The 21,990-nt window shown below is 45.2% G+C and overlaps 1 protein-coding gene across 4 annotated transcripts in view; it reads left to right on the plus strand.

Annotated features, from left to right (window-relative positions):
• Positions 1–21,990, plus strand: part of ptprsa (protein tyrosine phosphatase receptor type Sa) — a 254,365-nt gene that overhangs the window by 54,784 nt on the left and 177,591 nt on the right. For all 4 annotated transcript variants that reach the window (XM_080770974.1, XM_080770973.1, XM_080770972.1 and 1 more), the window contains exon 2: positions 4,725–4,946. In XM_080770974.1, coding sequence (XP_080627100.1) covers positions 4,853–4,946 — 94 coding nt within the window. In that variant the 5' untranslated portion in view covers positions 4,725–4,852. The remainder of the gene's footprint in view (positions 1–4,724; positions 4,947–21,990) is intronic.

Here is a 21,990-nt window from a genome sequence, read left to right on the forward strand (position 1 = left end):
CCTCTGTCTGTCTCTGTCAGTGTCTACCTGTCTTTCCCTCTGTCTGTCTCTCTGTGAGTCTACCTGTCTTTCCCTCTGTCTGTCTCTCTGTGAGTCTACCTGTCCTTCCCTCTGTCTGTCTCTGTCAGTGTCTACCTAGTGTCTTTCCCTCTGTCTGTCTCTCTGTGAGTCTACCTGTCTTTCCCTCTGTCTGTCTCTCTGTGAGTCTACCTGTCTTTCCCTCTGTCTGTCTCTCTGTGAGTCTACCTGTCCTTCCCTCTGTCTGTCTCTCTGTGAGTCTGCCTGCCTTAGAGATTATAGGGTTATTAAGGTTAGTCATGGTCGAACTTAACGGGACGTCGTACCAATGCCATGCTACCAGCCTATTTCGGTTGGCCATTGTAATCCAGGTGTGGGGTAGCATCAGGCCTGTGTGTGTGCGTGTGCGTGTGTGCGTGTGTGTGTGTGTGTGTGTGTGTGTGTGTGTGTGTGTGTGTGTGTGTGTGTGTGTGTGTGTGTGCGCGTGCGTTTGATTTGGAAGAGGTCCACCGCGGGCTCCAGGCTACATGCACTAAGTGCTGTCCAACAACAATAGCTCCTGTAATTGCGTTGGAGCTTCATGTTAGCAGTCGGGGACTAGCAGCAGCAGAGGAGGCAGCGCTGGGCTGTATGTGCCCCCGAGGGGAGGGTCATAAATCAGAGCCCCACATGGGTTGCACTTCCTCTGGGCTCGGAGAGAGAGACAGACGCCCCCTTGCCCTTCCTCCCCCACTGAGATTCCTCCACTATACTCCAGCATTGTTTACTCTACCGTTGGGGAAAAAAAACGAAAGGCCTGACCCTCCTCTCCAAATGCACTGTTGCAGAGCATCGGTCTGGCCGATATATCGGCCATTATATCTCCCCTTTTCTTTAATGACGTCGGTGTCAAACAGCAGGCCGACGTGATTTTAACCTCTTTCGACCTGGTGTCTCTATTTGTCAATGTCATTATTTACACATGATTTAAAAACTACCAAATCTGCCAGTAACCCTAAACCTGTGTGTGTGTGTGTGTGTGTGTGTGTGTGTGTGTGTGTGTGTGTGTGTGTGTGTGTGTGTGTGTGTGTGTGTGTGTGTGTGTGTGTGTGTGTGTGTGTGTGTGTGTGTGTGTGTGTGTGTGTGTGTGTGTGTGTGTGTGTGTGTGTGTGTGTGTGTGTGTGTGTGTGTGTGTGTGTGCGCGCATGCTGAAAGATGAGCTGAGGCTCTGAAGGGCACCCACTCATCTCTGGCATGTCGCCCCACAAAAGGCCCATTGTTAGGCTGAGGAAGAGTTGTGTGTGTGTGTCTGTCTCTATACACATAAGCATGCTGGTAAACAAACGAAATAATTGTATACATATAGGAGGCGGTATATATATGTCTGTACATGTATTTTGTGTGTGTATATGTGTGTGTCAGTATAGATTCCTATATGTACTATATACTGTCACACTGTGTGTTTGTGTATGTGCGTTTAGACACCCTGCAGCCAGGCAGAACCATCATTGTGTGTGGGCGTGCGTTTGAGGCGCTCGGTTTTCTCTCCCCCATTTTTGGCAAAAAAAGATACGTTCAGCCGTGCCTCTTATGGGGGCCCCTGGCATATCTCTTCAAATGGGGGTCCGCAGGGTTGATTAGAGTCAATTTGGGGGTCCTTGACATGAGTCAGTTTGGTAACCATGCACTGCACTAACCCCACCATGTATGTTAACCAGCTGCATGCCGTTAGCACCAATCCACTATTCCCTCTTACTTACTAGGCGTACACGGCTCCAGAAATCCATTCTCCCTAGGCTCTCTTTCCTTTTTGTCCGTTACCATTTTTGTCTGGCAGCAGAAATGAGACGGTGCACCGTGTAAAGAATACCGTTGCCAGTATATTTGTTTTATAGCAGCCAGAGGAACGCACGGTGAGTTTAGAAAACGGAGGTTTGCGATTCAACGGTTGGATTCTCAGCAGAGTGCTAAAAACGCAGTGAGCATATTCTGACAGATATATGAATAAAAAGGTAGCAGATCTCAAATGTCTCACGTCAAGGAGGACAAAGGAACTCGCAATTAACTTTTTATTTATTTGGCTCGCGTCACAATTGCAAAACACGCTGCTCGTGCATCTCAGCAACGCTTACGTTTGTTTTGTTTTTCTGTGATGTGAGCCAACAAGTGAAATGGGAGAGTAGCTTGTCTTCCTTGGCTCGGGAATGTGAGACGTTCTGCCTTTCTTAATGTGCTGCCTTTCAAATAACTGCTGCCACTTTAACCATGCACTTACACCCATGAATACTTTTAAAAACAATTAAAAGTAACAACATAATGCACAGTTTTTGGAGAATGCATCTGCAATCACAGTTAGACCGTATCTAACAGGTGTGAAGTAAAGCCTTACAGTTAACTCGTATGTCAATCGATTTGATCGTGCATTTAATCGGGTATGGGATATTAGCCAGAAATATGTCAATATTGTGCAACCCTAGCACAGAGACATGGCAACCCACCACACCACAACACTGCCGTTCACATTCATGTCACGAGTGAGTCTGTGCCTCCTCTCTCTCCATACAGCTGTGCTGCACTCTCTCTCTCTCTGTCTCTCTGTCTCTCTCCCTCTCCCTCTCCCTCTCCCTCTCTCTCTCTCTCTGTCTCTCGCTATCTTTCCCTCTCTTTTGTTCTTGTGTTTTTAATTAAAGTGTGCATAACCACACTACACTACACGGTAGACATATCAATGAGCACCACAGGAATATGTGCGTGTGTGCGTGCGTGCGTGCGTGCGTATGCGTGGAGGGATAATAGCAATGTGGATGAAAACAAAGAGAGGAGTTGTGGGATATCAGCAGCAGTCTGTCTAATTACAAGGTGCTGAGATAAGCAACACAGAGACCAGATCAGGATGTTAAAACACACTAACTAGGGAGGAGGAAACTGCTTTAGTGTGAGGGGGAGAGAGAGAGAGAGAGAGAGAGAGAGAGAGAGAGAGAGGGGAATGGGGGGGCATTGTCTGGGGGAGCCCTTATCAAAAGATACTTTACTAGTTTTCAGCCACAGATACTTTTCTCTTCTGAAAAACAAAAACTGGGTTTTGTATAAGAGCACAAGCTGGGTGTCTTATTAACCACTTGATCCATATTCTGGGGGAGAAAAAGCAGAAATAGACAATCTACAAGCTCACAATTGTCATGGTCTGTCTCCCTGCAGACCATGTTTCCATGTCAGCCACTCCCACATTCCATGCTATCTCTCAGTCCTTGCCACACACCTGCTCACACTCTCATTATCCCCACAGTGCCATGCCCCTTTTCACACCTGAGAACATTTCCCCAATCAACCCACCTCCTATAAAGACTGGACTCATTACACACACAAACTGTGGGAACATAAAACCTTTGTCCGGTGCTCAACCTAGATGTTCCTTGTTGTGTCCTGTGATTCGCCCGTAACTGGAAGTCTTGTTCTGTAAGGTTTTTGCATTCTTTGGACTATTGTGTTTTTGCCTTATTTTGCCTTGTTGGATATTTACTTTGTACTTTAGAAAATGTTGGCTTCCCTGAGTTTGCATGTATTGTAAGCTAAGCTGCTTTCTGCAATAAATATCATTTAATGAACTTTCATGCTCTGCCTCTGCATTTGGGTTCAGTCCGTCCGCCACCGTGACAACAATGTGATCTGGCTCTGTGCCATCTAGGAATAACACCTACGATTCTAAAAATGTCTTCTACAGCCTGACAGTTTTCTCAAAAAGCTATGTTTCTATTTCAGTCGTTCTTCGATTTTTCAAAAATAGCAGACCTACAAGCTCGTAGCGCACCACTCGGTGGCGCCCTATGAGCTTGTAGATCTGCTATTTTTCAATAGCTAAAGCATAACATAAAGCTAACAGCAAAAGGTGTTCCCGCCCAAAATAGGTTAAACCCCACTATTCGGACCAACTTGGACCAATTTCTTTCCGTCTCTACACCAACAGCCGATCTATAAGCTCAATAGAGCGAACGTTCCCGACCCAGACCAGAATAGGAGTCTAAACATCATTACGGCTGTTTTGACCGTGTCTGTGCCTTTCAAGACGTTCACGGTGAGAGATTACTGGAGTCGTGAGGGTACAGGTGTCAGACGAAGGCCTTGATGGATTGATGTCCGCAGTGCTCATTAGCGAGTGTGTTTGTACTACAAAGCTTCTTGTGAGAACACCTGAAAGAGGCTCGAGATCACACAGAGCAAAACAACCGCCTTAGTTCTGACTGACATGCCAAAACATGAAAGGGCTTTTTTTCCCTCCTTTTTGGTCTACATAATGCAGGGATTCCCAACCTGTGGGGCCGAGGACCACTGGTGGAAGATACTGCCACATAATGCCAGAACACTTTAATAGTAGTTCCATAGATCAGTGGTTCCCAAAATGGGGTCCAGGGACCCCCAGGGGTCCTTGAGGAAGTTCCAGGGGGTCCCCAGTTAAATGACATGGACCCTTATGGGTCTGTAACTCTGAGAGTTTACAAATGGAACCAAATGGACCCTAACGGGTCTAACGGATCCATTTGGTTCCATTTATACCCTAAAAATTAACATTGATTTTACAATCTAAATTGGGGATCCCAGAGATAGAAATGCCATTAAATGGGGGTTCAATTCAAGTGGGCCCTGAAACTGAACCAGAACCAGAAAAGGTTGGGAGCAAACATGACACGATGTAATCTAACCTATTCATTTCCCCATTTGTGTTTCTACAGATCGCCAAGCCATCCCGCGTGAAGACTCTCCGGCCCCTCGCTGCCCAATCAGGGCCTCGGCTTGACGGCCAGGTCAAAGGTCAGCTCCGCCCCGCCCCGCCGCCGCCACCATCCCGACCGGAGCCAAGATGGCCGCCTCCAGCGGTGTCCCAGGTCCCTCCCTAGCGGCCCTGCTGGCCCTCGGCACCGTGTCGCTGCTCCTCGCTGGATCTCATGCCTTATGTAAGCACACTACTACTACTACATGTACAGACATAACATACCGCCTCCTATATGTATACACACACTACTAGTTTACTGTTAACTTCACTGTATTGTAGAGCTCTTAGGTGGGTAATATGTGTTTTCAGATATTTTACTATTTCTCACGGACACCGGTCTCACTTCCTTCCTGGACTACAAATACCATAATGCTTGGTGCACTCAACCCACCTTGTGGAGAAGGGGGAGAGCTGTCTTACTGAGACAACATGTAGTCCAGGAAAGAAGTGAGACCAGTGTGCGTGACAGTGTTTCTTGTCTCCCAAACATAAGATCTGGTTGCAAAAGGGCCCTTTAACTAACTAGAGCTCTTCAAGACACACTTTGTTGAGCTCTATCTGCTGTACCTGGGGTACTTTGTAAAGCTCTACTTTAGATGCTTTGTGGGTCGAACTCTTAACTAAGGCTCTAGCAAAGAAGGAGGTTCTTACTAACTTTGCACGGCTCTAACCGTGGTACTTTGGACTAGCTGGCCGTAACTCTGGACTCTCTGGTATTTTGTAGCGCCACATGCGGGGCGACGCGTTGTAAGCTTGTAGATCTGCTATTTTCGGAAGATTCTTATCCATTTCATACATTTGAAAATGTTATAGTATCTAAAATGAGTATGGTGCTTCTACTTTTGGCACTTTAAGTGCATTTCGATACCAATACTCGGTGGTGATATGGTGATATTGATGCGTTTACTTCAGTAAAACATGCGAGTAGTCCTGCCACCACTGATCTTAACCCATTTTGGGCGGAACCCCTTTTGGTGTTAGCTATTGAAAAATAGCAGATCTACAAGCTTGTAGGTCTGCTATATATATATTTTAATATCGACTGACATAGAAACATAGCTTTTTCAGAAAACTGTCAGGATGTAGAAGACATTTTTAGAATCTGATCTCAGGTCAAAATGGGTTAATCCGCTACAACGCTGACTGCAGTGACCTCATCTCACCCCGTGTTGCTGTGGTGAGCGTGGGTGAGGTGAGTTCAGCTCATTTCACGTCTCGTCTCGATACGGGATCCGCATCGTTAAAATGGAAGAAACCACAGGAGAACAAATGGGATTGTCTGCGAGTCGAGTTGCAGGAGTTCAACATCCGTGTTCTGTTCAAGGACGGCACTGTTGGTGGTTGCATTCAGCACTGGGTGTGGAATACCAATGAATGAATGAAACGGGCCAACAGGGACAAACGGAGAAGGCAGGGGGCCTGTGGTTAGAAACCCATGGAGAGACGGACTGACAGAGAGAGAGAGTGAGACAGAGGCAGACACAGAGACAGATAGGCAGAGACAGAGAGAGACGGATACAGAGAGTGAGACAGATAGACAGAGAGAGGGGCAGAGACAGAGAGTGAGACAGATAGACAGAGAGAGAGACAGAGACATAGAGTGAGACAGATAGACAGAGAGAGAGGCAGAGACAGAGAGAGAGTGAGACAGATAGACAGAGAGAGAGTGAGACAGATAGACAGAGAGAGAGACAGAGACAGAGAGTGAGACAGATAGACAGAGAGAGAGGCAGAGACAGAGAGAGAGTGAGACAGATAGACAGAGAGAGAGTGAGACAGAGGCAGAGACAGAGAGACAGACCCTCCCTACCTCCCGAGCTGGATGGAAATACCCGAACCATAGTGTCTTTAAATAAGCAAAACTAGGTTGCACATCAGCAATGGGTTTTCTCAGTGGAGTTCTAGACCCAGTAAAATCCAGTATACAACAAAGGTACAATTGAAAGAAATCCCAAAAAAGCACATCCATAAATGGAGGGCAAAGTAAATATAATATATTATACATATTATATATTTGGCTGTACGTTTGTTTATTTGTGTGTGCCAATACACAAGTGTAAATGTGAGGACTGTGCGTGTCTCCAGTGTATTTATTCAAGTGTACAATGAGACCAACATCGGACAGGGGGGTGGGGGGTTAACTATCTTGCTCAATCAGACTTAAATGGTACTGTTTTGCTCGTGGCATTGTGTGCCTCTATAAATGTCATCCCCTCTTCTCGCCAACCCAGCCACAAAATCACAGCCTGCCTGGCTGCCACCAACAATAAGTTCATGTCGAGTCAAGTTGAACCATCTTTATTTGTATAGCTCATTTTAGAAGAAAAGAAACAACACGAGTTGATCCAAAGTGACTTTCCAATCAAGAGAAACCACATAGGCAACACAGCTGTAAAATCCTTGGACTACAGTGTTACTTTAATATATATATAATATAACACATTATGCATAATCGCAATTATTAGATTTAGAATAGTGTATGCAATTTGAACTCATAGGTCTAGCTGTGCCTGGTATAAGTGTGCATGCACTTTTTCGACTACAGTGATCCACTATTAGTATAGCTTCTACACTGCACAGAGCCGCACTATGTACGTTAACTTTATCCTGTGCCTATTGTGGAGTCTCAGTGGTCAAGGAGCAGGCGGAACAGGGAATTGCAGCAGTTTCAAACGGCTCTTTATTTGTTTAGCAGCAAAGTATACGGAATGCATGCAGGAGAAACCCCACGTAGGTTCAGCATAAATTATATTCCATACAATTTAAGTTTCACAGGCGTCGTCGCCAGCCTGGAGAAGGATGAGAACAGAAGATTAGATTTCAACTCAGGTTTGTACAGTCTCTGATAGCTCGCTCCTCACTGGAGGGCTGTGGTTTTAATAACGATAAGAGGTGACGGCGCTGCCTTGCTTCGTGACGTCATCGGTCTTTATCTTTAACTGTAGCTGGGTCTTCTCCCCTAGCGGGTTCCAGCTCCAAGAGAGCACTAGCCGTTTTGCCACCCTGGCGTATATAATGAGCGCCTGTTCGCTAGACAGGCCTCAATAGTAGACTCAAGAATTATAGGTTTCTTTCCGACCTTATTTTGGGTAGTGTCCTTGTCGCTGTCACTGTGGCGGGGCTGCCACCCTCCCGCCGCGCGATATGCGGACTTGGAACTCCCGTCTCTATATTTTACTCATACAGTCCGAGTGTCTCTGTCCCTCGGACATTCCCTGGACCGTTCCTAAAAGCCTGTGATGAGAGGAGAATGACAGTTAAGACATGCAGAGCTATTCACATGAATGTGTGTTCGGTGGAGGTGTGTGTGTCGTCTTACCCCCCGACGGTGTGCCGTGCGTGCCTCCGTGAGCATATGTGTGTGAACCAGCCGCTGTCAGACGTAGACTGAGTCTTCCTTTTTATATGACGGGTGTGGCCGCTTGCTGATTTGGGTGCGGTCGATCCATCAGCTCCAGCTGGCGGAGGAGGAGATTCGGGACGTATACATTCCCTATCACACGGCCGAGGGCGTTCCTAACGGCCCGAGGCTTCTTCTGTCTGACAGCGTGTCTGGTTGCCCTGGCAACGCACTTACCATCGCGGGGTGTCGCTCTCGAGACCCCACACTATGCATCAAAAATCCAGTTATGTATTTTACTCCAATGCTGCGTTCACGCGGGCAGAAACAAATATACCGTCTACCATTCATTTTCAATGGAAGCCAGCGACATGAAGATGCAAAGATACAGCTGATGCAAAAAAGTTGAGCTAGTTTAAATTTCTTTGCATCTGCCTGTGTGAAGGCAGCATCAGTGAAATAAGAAATAATGTGAAGACCAGTATTTTATTCGGGTACTAAGTCTCTCCTGAAATGCCCAGGCATTATTCTCTCAGATCAAAAATCCAGTGTCACTGCTGCTGGCTGCCACAAAATCTATATTGACATCAAAGCGAGAGAGATGCAGCGTTGTGTTCCACATGAAGACCCCAGTTGAGTTCCTTTTTTTGTTTTGTTATTAATGTCGTGGCTTTAAAAATAAACAAACGGCTTCGGTCTGACAAAGATACAAACTAAGAAATCACAAGACTGTTGGGATTTTTTTATTTCCTCCCCCTAGAAAGACAGATGGTTGTTTAGTTTCATGGGAGGACAGTCAGACACCCGTTCACCTTAGTAGTCTCTCTCTCTCTCTCTCTCTCTCTCTCTCTGTAATGAGACGGTTTGGCTCCACTCACTGACGTCAGTTCTACAGTTATAGTTGCTGAGCTCAGGATTCGTGATGACGTGCAATATAACGACTGCAATGTCAATTTGTATGAACGTGATGTCGCGCTATGGTTAACCACAGCTATAATCAAGAGCACTCTAATGTACACACTTACAAAGACTGTGCACTCATATGACTGACACTGTACACATGCACACACGCAGGCACACACGCACACACACACACACACACACACACACACACACACACACACACACACACACACACATAAATTGACACGTGCATGGCAGACATTCATAGAGAGATGCACACCCAACTACACAGATGTATTGCATTGATTGTACATGCACGCACGCACAGTCGCACACGCACACCTATAGGGCCTACACAACACGTGACACAATAGAGGGAGAGGTTTGTTAGAAGCAGGATTTGTTCCATGGGCTTTTTTCATCTTTTGATTAAAAATGTCTCCTCCTGATTTATGAAAGACGAGGAGAGAGAGAGAGAGAGAGAGGGAGAGAGACAGAAAATGACATCATGCTTTTAGCCAAAGCTGCGTGGGTGTTGATAAATAGAGAGAGAGACGATCAGATCAGGTGGACTGGGTATAATTGGAAGGCTGCACCCCTGGGCTAACTCTAAGTCTAAATGTACGCAAACGTTCATCAAATTGTCTGTGTGCATTTGAGCGTGTGCATGTGTCTGTGGGTCACTGTCAAAGAGAAAGAAAGAGAACCCCAGACACTACTTCTGTGTGTACTGTACGCACACAGAATGGGTGACCATTGTTGCTCCACCGTTAAGGCTGTATGAAAGTGGCTAGAGAGGGAGACACAGACAGAGAGAGAGAGAGAGAGAGAGAGAGAGAGAGAGAGGGAGACACAGACACAGACAGAGAGAGAGAGAGAGAGAGAGAGAGAGAGAGAGAGAGAGAGAGGGAGACACAGACACAGACAGAGAGCGAGAGGGAGACAGACAGACAGACAGACAGACAGACAGAGAGAGAGAGGGAAACAGACAGAGAGAGAGAGAAAGAGGGAGACATAATATAGAGAGAGAGGGGGGGGGGAGACGGACAGACAGAGAGAGACAGACAGATCTCCATATTTGAGAGAAGCAGCCAGAAAGTGGCAGGTGTGTGTATGTGTGTGTGTGCACGTTTGTGTGTGTGTGTGCGTCTGAGAGAGTTTGATGTATGACAAGCCAGGTAGGACTTGGCCTTACCCCTAACCGGCGCACCCCTCATCAGATGCAAGACTGAACCAGCCCTAAAATCCCAGCTAGAAGATTGCTTCCCCCCTGGTCACTAATTACGCTCTTTTGTCAAGTTACAAGCATTTCAAAATCTACCCCTAGACCGCCTTGTCGCCGGGGGACGGGGGCGTGTCTACCCAGATCTAAAATAGTTGTACCTCAGGGGGAGTAAATGTGCTCATCAAATTTCACTGCAAGCCGTCGTCTACAGTAGAATTACATGACAGACAGTGTATCTTTTGTGATCGTAGTGGGCCTCGGGTTGGCGCTAAAAGGCAAGGTCATGAGATCACCAAAACCCATAGGGTTCATCTACCTTCCGTGGAGCGTACTGTACATACACTCTGCAACTTGCATCATGGCAATCCGCTCCTTAGATTTTAAGGTATCCTGAGTGCTAGTGGACCATTTTTGCCTAATGCTGGCGCCAGAGGATAGCACTCGATTGAAACTAGAAAGCAGTGGGTTCCAATCGAAAACCTATAGTAGCTTATGCATAATGTGCATTCGCCCCAAAACGAACATACAGTGGTCTACACATGACTGTCTCATAGTTAGCCCCAAATGCCCAAGCTTAATAAATTGACAGTTTCTAACTGATTTGAACTGTAGTTCCAGCTACTGTATGCATTGTCTCCTATAGCATAATGCAGGCATACATGTGGCCCTCAACTGTAAAACAGGCTCAGGCATATACTGTAGGACCAATAATGACTTAATCTTGTTCATGTATGTTAATGGTATAATAAAGAAGCAGGTAGTTTTGTATATACAGATTTATTTTATTTATTTCTTACGTCAACCAATCGACACAAAGACATTGAATCGACTAGCTAAGCGATTAGTCTGATTAACGACGTAGCCCTGTCATGAAAAACCTGTCGCATCCCGAAGCAAGAACTTGTAGATCTACTTGTTTTATAATCATTCATGAAACGTTATTCGAGCCCAAAGGTTTGGAACCTTTGATCTGAAGTGGTCCCACCCTGGTCCCGCCCCCTACCAGCTCCAGGATGAAATGACAGGATGATGGGGTCAGGGGGCACACTAAGTGTTGTTATTTTTTATTTGATACAGCTATTACGTTGTTAAATCTGGAGTTGTGGTCTCCTCTTCGATGCAAGAACGAATGTTACCTTGTAGACAATAGTTGTAGACAATAGACACCAGTTTGAATAGCCGCCTAATGAAATAGTGTTGCTTAGCACACTTCATTAGTATTCATTGGCAGGTCTATTGTTAGGTTAAGGTGTGAATTGCCTCGAAACTGTGGCTTACATCCAGCCATTATCACCTCAAGAAAGACAATAGCAACGCATTCCTCAGGCATTACAAAAGAGAAGAATTATATAAAAGAATAATAAAATAAAAACACACTTCTCATATGAGGGGTAAAAGATGATGTTGTTGAGGGGTAAAATAGCCGGGAGGAGGGACTACAGTGAGTATCTCATCACCTAGGCTCCGCCGCTCCGGCTCGGGGTTTGTTCTGCACCATTTGTCTCTTAAGACGCAGCTTAGAGGAGCATTAGGAAAACAAAACCAAGAGCCGTTCTCTGGATAAATAAACCTAGAAGAGAGGAGGCCTGCCCTTAGGGTTCCACGTTTCTAAATCTACTGCAGTGCTCTGTGTGTGTGTGTGTGTGTGTGTGTGTGTGTGTGTGTGTGTGTAGCTACAACTTTCACATTGTTTTCATTGGCTGTAGTCCCGTTTTCCATCTCTCTCTCTCCCCCTCCAGTACATGCACATCACAAGTGATATCTCATATCTCACCCATTGCTTTTGGCCGGAAGGAACAACAACAATCACTCATAGCAGCGCTTAGATACAGCACAGACTAGCTCTCTCTCTCTCTCTCTCTCTCTCTCACTCTCTCTCTCATTGTCAGTTTGAAACCATCTATGGAAGGTTTGATGAAGGGAGGCGTTCACCTCCGCCCCCTTCAAAAACCTCCTTATTACAGGATGCCCCTTCTTAAGTACATAGTAAGCTCTTAAAAATCTAACGACACATTCAGCCCTCACACGCTTTTCTCTACAAAACTAGTTCTCAAACCTTTTTTTTATGTAAAAGACCCTGAAATTGTTTGTCTGCAGGCCCCCCATCTCAAAGGATGTAGTGGCCCCGCACTTCTAGAACCACTGCTCCAAGAGAATTACATTTAAAAAACAATCGTGCACATCAATACTTTGTGTAGCTTGTCACCTTGTGTTCGGGAGCAGAGAACAACACTGCCCGCCATCCATCAAGACCCCTTGAAATGTCATTCACATTCCACTAATGTCTAATCATATCTAATGCAGTTTGATCTAATTTGATGTAATCCAACGTAATGTTGTTAGGCCAATCTAATTCCTAACATAATAGCATATATATAGCGGTAAGTCCACTATCAGCCCAGCCATGAGGCATGCATGAACGCAGTATGAATGTAATGAAACGCTTAAGTATTTTCTGGCAGAACGGCCACTGTGAGTTGAACCGAGACCACACCTCCATGATGTGTGATGGCACAAGTCTCGCTCGTTTCTGAGGATTTCGACGTCGGATTGGGCATAGTTTTGAGGTTAGGTTTAGGCGTAGTTTTTGGGAGGAAAGGCACCCTGCCTTTTCAATGCAAAATGCCAACATGGCTTCCATGTGGATATGGTCTATAGCCCGTAACACTTGACCAAGATTTGATGACCACATATACCCTGCTTGTTTGTTCTCATGTTATTTAGACAGACGCTATAGGTTAATTGCTTACCTGTTGTCATACAGTTTCATTGTACACATTATTATATTGATAGTATGTTGTTTAGACTACGTTATTGGCGTACCTGGGGAGGCACTACACTGTCTCACTGCATTTGATGTACGTCTTTGCCGTGCTTATTGTCCCTCTGGATAATAAGAGCATATCTGCTAAATGCCAAAATATAAGGTTTAAGGCATTACTTTAGTGTGGTTAACTTTAGGGTAAAGTTAGGGAAGTCTTGTGATGTCACAGCAGACCTGTTACCTCCCTTATCTGACTTCACAGATGGGGTGTGGCTGGAGTAACATTTTATTCATTAAAATAAGTTGTGGCTCGCAGCTTAAACCCAACACTAAATAAAATTGTCTGTCCATGAATGTAAGCCCAGACTTTCAGCCGTTAAATGGCACTCACAGTTCCCCGAAACATATGTATTTTAGTTCATTGTAAATATGTACTGTCTCGTTGCAAAAACCACACGTTGTGACAATTCTGGGCCCTTTTCCTTTGGCCTGCAGCGTTGGACATTTATGTGTTCGGCTCCTGACCCCCTCGGGGCCTCTGGAAACTTGTTAAAGCTTGTTTAAATGCCCCACGGCGCCCTGCAGTCTCAGCCACTTCAGACCACAACAAAACCCATCCACATAATGGTGACCTCCTTGCTTTCTAATCTGGTTTGTGTCACATCAATTCAAAAAAAAAGCTTTAGTTTAACTGTGAAAATGGGCCTGCGACGGTCCGTTTTTTAGACTCTTGAGTCAAACCCGAGTTGACCACATGAGTACTAGTGTCTCTATTCTGGGGCGAACAACAATAGCAGCAGTAAAAATCTCACAACGTGTTATGGCTGTTTTTGGCAAGTGTTTTGGTGTAGACCAGTGGTTCTCAACCTTTTCAGGTCGCGACCCCTCAAAAGAATCTCATTTGAACTGGGGATCCCCCCACCCTGACAGGCACTTGAGTTGAGTCATTACATTCCGTTTGACTCGGTTCCATAGATAAATGTTGTGAAAGTCAATCTACATTAAGCTCACAACGCTGTGCATCTTCTTTTTTTTGTTTAGTTTTTGCCTCTTTCTTATTATTTGACAATTTGGGCAATGTTTGGCCTGTTCAGTCTCTATCCGTCTTTATACTCTATGGTTATAACTCAGCCAATAGAAGTTGTTGATATGAATCCTTGTTTGTTATAAGTGGTTGCATTAAGGGGTTGTCATGTTGATGTGCTGGCCAGCCCTTATGATTGTAATTGGCTTGGATGTCTCATCAATGCGGGAGAGTGACTGAGTCTTTCTTTTTTTTTTCTTTTTTTGAAGCTGTCGAACGAGAAACACTGTTATGGCCTGTTATAGTTGATATAGTAATTGTCTTATTTGCATATGTCTGCCATCTCTGCCTCTCTATATCAATGTCTGTTTAGTCACGTTTCTCTCTCTCTCTCTCTCTCTCTCTCTCTCTCTCTCTCTCTCTCTCTCTCTCTCTCTCTCTCTCTCTCTCTCTCTCTCTCTCTACTCTCTCTCTCTCTCTCTCTCTCTCTCTCTCTCTCTCTCTCTCTCTCTCTCTCTCTCTCTCTCTCTCTCTAACCCCAATCAATCATGTGTCTGTTTCTCGCTCACATCCCTCTATCTTTCTCTATACATACAATCGTTGCTGTCTGGGCAGAAACCTTGTATCTCCATATTTATGTTTTTTTGTAAATGAATGCCCTACTTTGGCGTACAACAGTGTCGTACAAATGTACTGCAAACATTTGCAGTACATTTTGGACACATTTCCAAGCTAGGTTTTCCAACCTGACACCAGTGACACCATGCGTGATATTCTTTGTACTCCCTCCTCCCTCTTTATCTTCATAAATCAAAGAACACGATTGGAGCGCCACTGTGCAGACTAATTGAATTTGTACTTGTACGCTCCCTGCTGTTACAGACTCTGGCCCTGCTTTAGAACGCCTGTGTGTGCGCACACACACACACACACACACACACACACACACACACACACACACACACACACACACACACACACACACACACAACCGGCTCCGTCAAGCGTCTATTCAAACAAACATATTTTTCCCCGCTGGGGGTGGCGGCGTCTGTCAGCAGGGAGTGTTAATGTGTAGGAGGGGTAGAGCCAATCAGGATCTACGTCCTTCTGACAGGTGAGCCAGTAGGATACAACATCAGTGACAACAACACACTGGGGAGGAATTCAATGGCATGATAATGACTAAATTGGGGAGAAAAATGCCTACTTTACTTTACATGCATACTCAGAATCACCTTTAGTTTATGGTCACTTCATCACACTTAGCAGCGGGTACATACGTACTACTGTACATGGGATTTAGACATGCATTCGTACTTGCTGGCTTTGTGGTTTTGTCACACCCAATGTTTCTGAATCAGAAAAACCACAGGTTTGATCTACTGTACGCAAGTGTCTTCATGACCAAAAGACGGGGTGTGTATGTTGTTTCCGACGTATTAAAACTCACCCGTGGCTTCCCTGTGAGGTTCTAGGGTTAGGTTAGGGTTTGGGGTATAGGGTGTCGGACTAATGCCTGTCAGTCTGTTAAGTACGTCGGAACATCATTCCCTAATGAAGGCTTAACTGCCGAAACGTTGGATTCATTTGTCTTACCTGCTAGGCTGCTACGTCCAAATAAAATATTGGCACTCTGGCTATTGGCCACCTTCTTGTTTTTTCAAGATTTCCTCTGAAGTGCGTCGGACCAAACACATTCACCCCCAAAAGACACCGCCTCATGGCGGGCAGGCGGCCATTTTGTTGACATGTGTCGGCGGGGTCTGTGTGAAAGTGTGGCTGCGGGTCACGTAGTGGATCAAACTGTGCTCCATCCAGCGTTCTGCTGCTGGAGGTACGGCACATATGGCGCTTATTTCTGGCTCCCTTCCTGCACGGCCACGCTCCACTGGCTTGAGTGATGTTGTGCGGACTGACACAGCTGAAGGACTACTGACTGATGGCGGTCTGTTGTAAGTAAAGTGAGAGAGCCCACGCGCACGCTTTTCTGGTTTCATTTAAAATTCTTCTCCTCGCCATAATCGAGGTGTCCTTCATGGAAGTGTAGCCGTGTTGATTTTGACAGCAAAAATGTGGATTTAGTTTTAGAGGGAGAAAAAAAAGTCATTGTAATCATCTGAAAGGTTTTAGTGTTTTAGTCGACTAAAATGTATTTTGGTGGGCCTTGATGGCGTCGTAATGTCAGATTTTACACTTGGTTGCATTCTGAAAATGGAACCTCAAAATTGTACCCGAGTACCACCACTGCGCACTCTCTCTCTCTCTCTCTCTCTCTCTCTCTCTCTCTCTCTCTCTCTCTCTCTATACAACAGTGGTTTCAATGGGACCAATTTGGTGTTATTAGGAGCGAGCAGACTTCAAGCCTTGGTTCAGTGTGGTGGGGCAGAGTTAGGGCATTAGGGCATTAGGGCACTCCTACAGTGCTTCCCACATCCCGACGTCCGTCCCCCCCCATGGACCAACACAAGTCAATACCCAGAAATAAACAAAACCTCGTTTGGAGCAGAAGAGACAAGATTAGATGATGTCTATTGGGTGGAAACTTTGTATGTCCGAAAATCCAGACTTTTCAAAAAAAGTCTGTGTCTGAGTCCACTTCAATACGGCATACAGTAGCACAAACGTCGCTCACTCTCTGCTGATTTCTGATCGTCTGCACCATTGTTAAATTGACGGACACACGCACACACGTACTCTACACACACACACTCATGTCATGCAGCTGCAGCTCCGTTACTTTGGCGCAAAAAGGAGAGTGTGCAATTGTACGATATTTATGATGCAGGGGAAAAAAAGATGCTACCAAAATGTAGAGATAAAAGGTTTCCCGGCCCCGACAGCACAGAGCAGGAGAAGTGTCTGATGATAGAGCACAGAGACTCAGGAGAAAAAGAGACTCATTTATTTGAGGCTAGTCCATTGCCAACCCGGGTCTCCTGGGACTCCACACAGTTCCAGATGCATTATTGTTTGTTAGAACTAGAGTGAAAATAATCTAAATCCCACACACTGACATAAAGAAAAGAGATGTCTGCTTGATCAGAATCCGTTGTTCGGGGGTCAGCGTCACATGGCTTGTACAACATGCTCTTATTAGTTGACTCGTGGTCCTCGAGTCTGTAATCTGCACGAACACAAAGAACTGTCGACGCGAGGGGAGTGGAAAACGGGATATTCAGTTCATGACCTGTTTTCAGTGTGTTTTCAATTGGTTCAAAGACTTGAAAACTGAACAACTGACAGTGCCTTGAAAACGAAGCCAAAAGACTCCGTTTGTACCGGGACAGTTTGAACAGCTGGAAACGCTGACCTCAATCCCCCCCAGCCTTTTGGGAGTTATTTTAAGAAAGATGACACTTTTTTTGTTTTTTTAAATACTCAATCTTAGATTAAATTGGCAGAGAAAACAGTTACAACTCCTCCTGTGATGACCAGTAACAAGTTAACAACACAAACAGTTACAACTCCTGCTGTGATGACCAGTAACAAGTTAACAACACAGAATCAAACCATCCGTGACCACTCTCTCCTCCCCCTCCCGAGACCTAATCCCAATTAACCTCTTGTCTTTTTTTTTTTTAACTGAAAAAGCAATTGTTTCATTAACTCGTTAAGCTTCCACTGCCCAGACAGGCTGTGTGTGGACGGCAGGGGGAGGTCTGGCTGTAAAAGGTAACCTGCAGGAATGAGATTATCCCAAAGCCACATGATGTTTGTTCCAGTGCCTTCCACACCCTGGTTGTTGTGTGGAACTATTGCAGTTCAGCTAACAGGATTTCTGCCTTAAATTCCATTTTTAGATAGAGGTTTTTCTCTAAAAACATTGTCTTTACTGTTGTTTGTCTCAGTAGAGACTCCACAACACAACATTTAACCCATGTATATAGTTATAGTGGACCGGATTCCCGCAACTAAAGACATCTGGACAATCACTTTGATGCTTATGGATGGACGGAAAACACAATGTCTCCTCTCTGGCCACAGCTGTCCGGCCGGTGGAGTTATAAAAAGACATGAGTTGTTGTTCTGCTGTGTGAATAAGCTACAACTTGTCATCATGGTCAGCTACTTCTTCTGATGGCTTGGGTTCAGACTGAGTCCCTGGCCTTATCATGACCTCCCTTGATTTATTTTTATTTTTATAATAGAATACTTTATTGGCAGCAGTTAAAAGCGCTGTTGCCAATTAAAAAGCACAAAAAAAGGATTAAACACAAATTAAGCAGCAGCTCGCTTGTTGTTTTCATTGTTGTCCAAAAACGTCCACCTGTTTTCACTCATCACTCTTCAACCGTTAAAGAAATCATAACCTGGCCACGACAGCTGGCGTACTCGTCTGGGCACCTATAGACTTGCTGGTGTTGCATGCTGTAGTGTAGAGTGTATGTAGATAGCAGATATACAAGCATGCTGTAGTGTAGAGTGTATGTAGATAGCAGATATTCAAGCTTGTAGGTCTGATATTTACTGAGCATGACACAGGCATGCGACTATAAGTAAATAAACTTCCCATGGAAAGATGAAAGAGACATCATTGCCTTGACCACATTGTGAGTGGAGACTCACAGTGCATGAGAGTGGACCCAGGTGGGTCATTTCCTGCAGTGAGGGGGAATGTCCCCCCCCCCCCAACAAACAGGGTGACAGTTGACACCACCAAAGCGCCCGTCATGTCACAAAGTTTTAGACGGGTCGTGGCTTCTTACTGAGGCTCTGTGAAATTGTTTTTTTCTGGCTTTCACTTTTTCTTCCATGTTTCTCTCTAGCGGCTCAGTTGACACTTGATCCAAACAATGTAACTCTACCCAGTTGGTTCTTTATCTTAGTTTATTTTGGTTCTGTTGCCCTTCTCTCTCTCTCTCTCTCTCTCTCTCTCTCTCTCTCTCTCTGTGTGTGTGAGAATCAACCAATATGCAACAGCAGGCAGCAGCCTGTAAGCTACAGGGTTTGGTTACCATAGTGATGGCTCATGCCCGGGCAGCCTGAGAGAATTGGCCCTGATTGATGGGGCTTGGATGTTTAGGCCTGGAGGGGGGGGGGGGTTGTGTGTGTGTGTGTGTGTGTGTGTGTGTGTGTGGTGTACACAGCTGTTGCAGTTGAAGCATTGTGTGTGTGTGTGTGTGTGTGTGCATGCATGCCCATCAACTGTATGTGGAAGAATGTGTGTATTTGCAAACATATCTGTACAGTTGTGCCTGCATGTGCGCGCCTTTGTGTGTAGACGTGCGTCCGTGGCTGCGTGCGTGCGTGTGTGCATGCATGCGTGTGTGTGTGTGTGTGCGTGCATGCATGCGTGCGTGCAGGTAAAGGTGCATTCAGTATTTGATATGGTTAATGGTGCATTTATATAGCGCCTTTTTCCAAGGAGCTTTACCATGTGACCCATTCACCCACCGATGGCGGAGGAAACCATGCAAGGCACCAACCTTCAGTAAAAGCACAGGTTTTTAAGTCAAAATATGCCTATACTAGTTTGATTTTTGAGTGGCCATAGCCCCTCCCATTTCCAGCTTTTAGTGTATGTAACACAATTTCTGTCCAATGTTTGTCCCAACACGACCACCATTGACAATGAATGGACAATTTTTTGTGTTTGTGTAAACACAAACATTGATAACTGAGGTGAGGAATGAGATGATGTATGATGATAAGAGCGCCTCTCACTTTCTATAATGTCACAATGTGAGCTGGAAATGGAAATACTCAAAAGCAAAAGTACCTAAAAATGTTACTTAAGTACAGTACTTGAGTAAATGTACTTCACACACCACTTCACACGCCCCAGCAGCAGATCAGCGCCCTCCAGAGGGCTGATGGAGCGCCTTTAGGGGTCCTCTCCAAACATGTACCCCCTCCCCTCCTCTCCCCTCCTGCTACGGACTTGATTTATGGCGCAGAGGTAAAGGTCTGTGTTGGAAAACAGCACCAGAGACAAACAAGGCATTGTGCTCCTGTTGGCACTGAGACGTCTCAACACTTGTTTCCCCCGGCAGCACTCACAAGCAATCTGGCTAATGTGCCTTCATTTTAGTTTTAATTTGCTAGATTTTTAGTTTTTTTTGCTGAGGAGCTGATTTGTGTGTACATGTGCGTGCATGTGTGTGTGTGTGTGTGTGTGTGTGTGTGTGTGTGTGTGTGTGTGTGTGTGTGTGTGTGTGTCAGTCATGTGTCTGTTGTTCGTCTAATATGATAATTGAGTTTGATATGCGCTAGCTTTACCTGTTTTCATGCGCTCATCATCTAGGTGATGATGAGCGCATGGTCTTTAATATTATGGCTCTTTGTACACTGTCCTCACCTCACCCACTGTTTCTCTCATAAAGACCTATTCATACTCCACTGTGAGGTGATAAGGTGACCTGAAACCGTATGAATAGCCTCTAGTCTGTTACAGTGTCAAGCTCATTTTCATTTGGTTTTAGTCATCTGAAAAGTTGTGGTTTTAGGTGTCGTTTTAGTCGACTAAATACTTTACAATTTTACTCAACTGAATATTCAGTTTATTTTGTAGACTAAATGTATTTTGGCAGTCGTAATACCTGATTTAACACTTGGTTGCATGCTGAAAATAGCCGATCTACAAGCTCACAACGCGTCACAGCGCTACACGTTGTGAGCTTGTAGATCTGCTATTTTCAGAGCCCAACACCTGTGCGCAACCAAACATAAGGTACCTTGTCTTCTGGTTCTATACTCGATCTCTTCTCCACTAGTCACTTTTTTTTATGTCTAGTGTTTATTTGTTTGATGAAATTGTCAATATATTTTAGTCTTAGTCTTAAGCGCTATAACCGCACCAAAGGGTCACCATGCAACTCCTTGGGTCCAAACGGTTGCAAGGAGTTAACGGTAAAACCGTCTCGACCCTTTGGTGTGGTTTGGGCCATTGAATTCCATGCGTTGAATCACTAGGGAAGACAAGGCGCGCCAACGTGCAACAGGACATATCACACCGCAGGGACCACGCTAAAACCGTCTCCACCCTTTGGTGTGGTTAGGGCTTAACCCATTTTGACCTATTCTAAAAATGTCTTTCCTGACAGTTTTCTGAAAAAACTATGTTTCTATGTCAGTCGTTCTTCGATTTTTTTTAAATAGCAGACCTACAAGCTCATAGCACGCCACTCGCTCGTGTGGCACGCTATGAGCTTGTAGGCCTGCTATTTTTCAATAGCTAAATTATAACATAATGTTTAAAACACCAAAAGGGGTTCCCGCCCCAAAATGGGTTTTAAGTAATATGTTTAGTCAGCATAGGTTAGTTTTTATTTAGTTTTCGTCAGTGAAAAATCACACCTGTGTGAACCAAGTGGTGCAATTCCCTCCCCCGCCCCCCCCCCTCTCTCTCTCTCTCTCTCTCTCTCATTAGAGACACAGCACTACCCCTCTCTCTGTTTCTGGCGCCCCCTTCTGGTATAAATAAGTAACTACTCAGGCTCATGGACACAGGTACACACACACACACGTGTGTACACGGACAAAGCTGGATGTAGAAGTGGTTGCACCACTTAATAAAAAAGGTAGTGGACGAAATGTTTGGTCCCAGTTTCAGTGGACTAGTCTCCTACCTTCCCCTCTGCTGCTTAGCTTCTATAAATGAACATGTTTGGTCCCAGTTTCAGTGGACTAGTCTCCTACCTTCCCCTCTGCTGCTTAGCCTCTATAAATGAACATGTTTGGTCACAGTTTCAGTGGACTAGTCTCCTACCTTCCCCTCTGCTGCTTAGCTTCTATAAATGAACATGTTTGGTCACAGTTTCAGTGGACTAGTCTCCCACCTTCCCCTCTGCTGCTTAGCCTCTATAAATGAACATGTTTGGTCACAGTTTCAGTGGACTAGTCTCCCACCTTCCCCTCTGCTGCTTAGCCTCTATAAATGAACATGTTTGGTCACAGTTTCAGTGGACTAGTCTCCTACCTTCCCCTCTGCTGCTTAGCTTCTATAAATGAACATGTTTGGTCCCAG

The sequence above is a fragment of the Protomyctophum bolini genome (genome assembly GCF_963924005.1).
Source record: "Protomyctophum bolini genome assembly, chromosome: 8".
Classification (NCBI taxonomy): Eukaryota; Metazoa; Chordata; class Actinopteri; order Myctophiformes; family Myctophidae; genus Protomyctophum; species Protomyctophum bolini.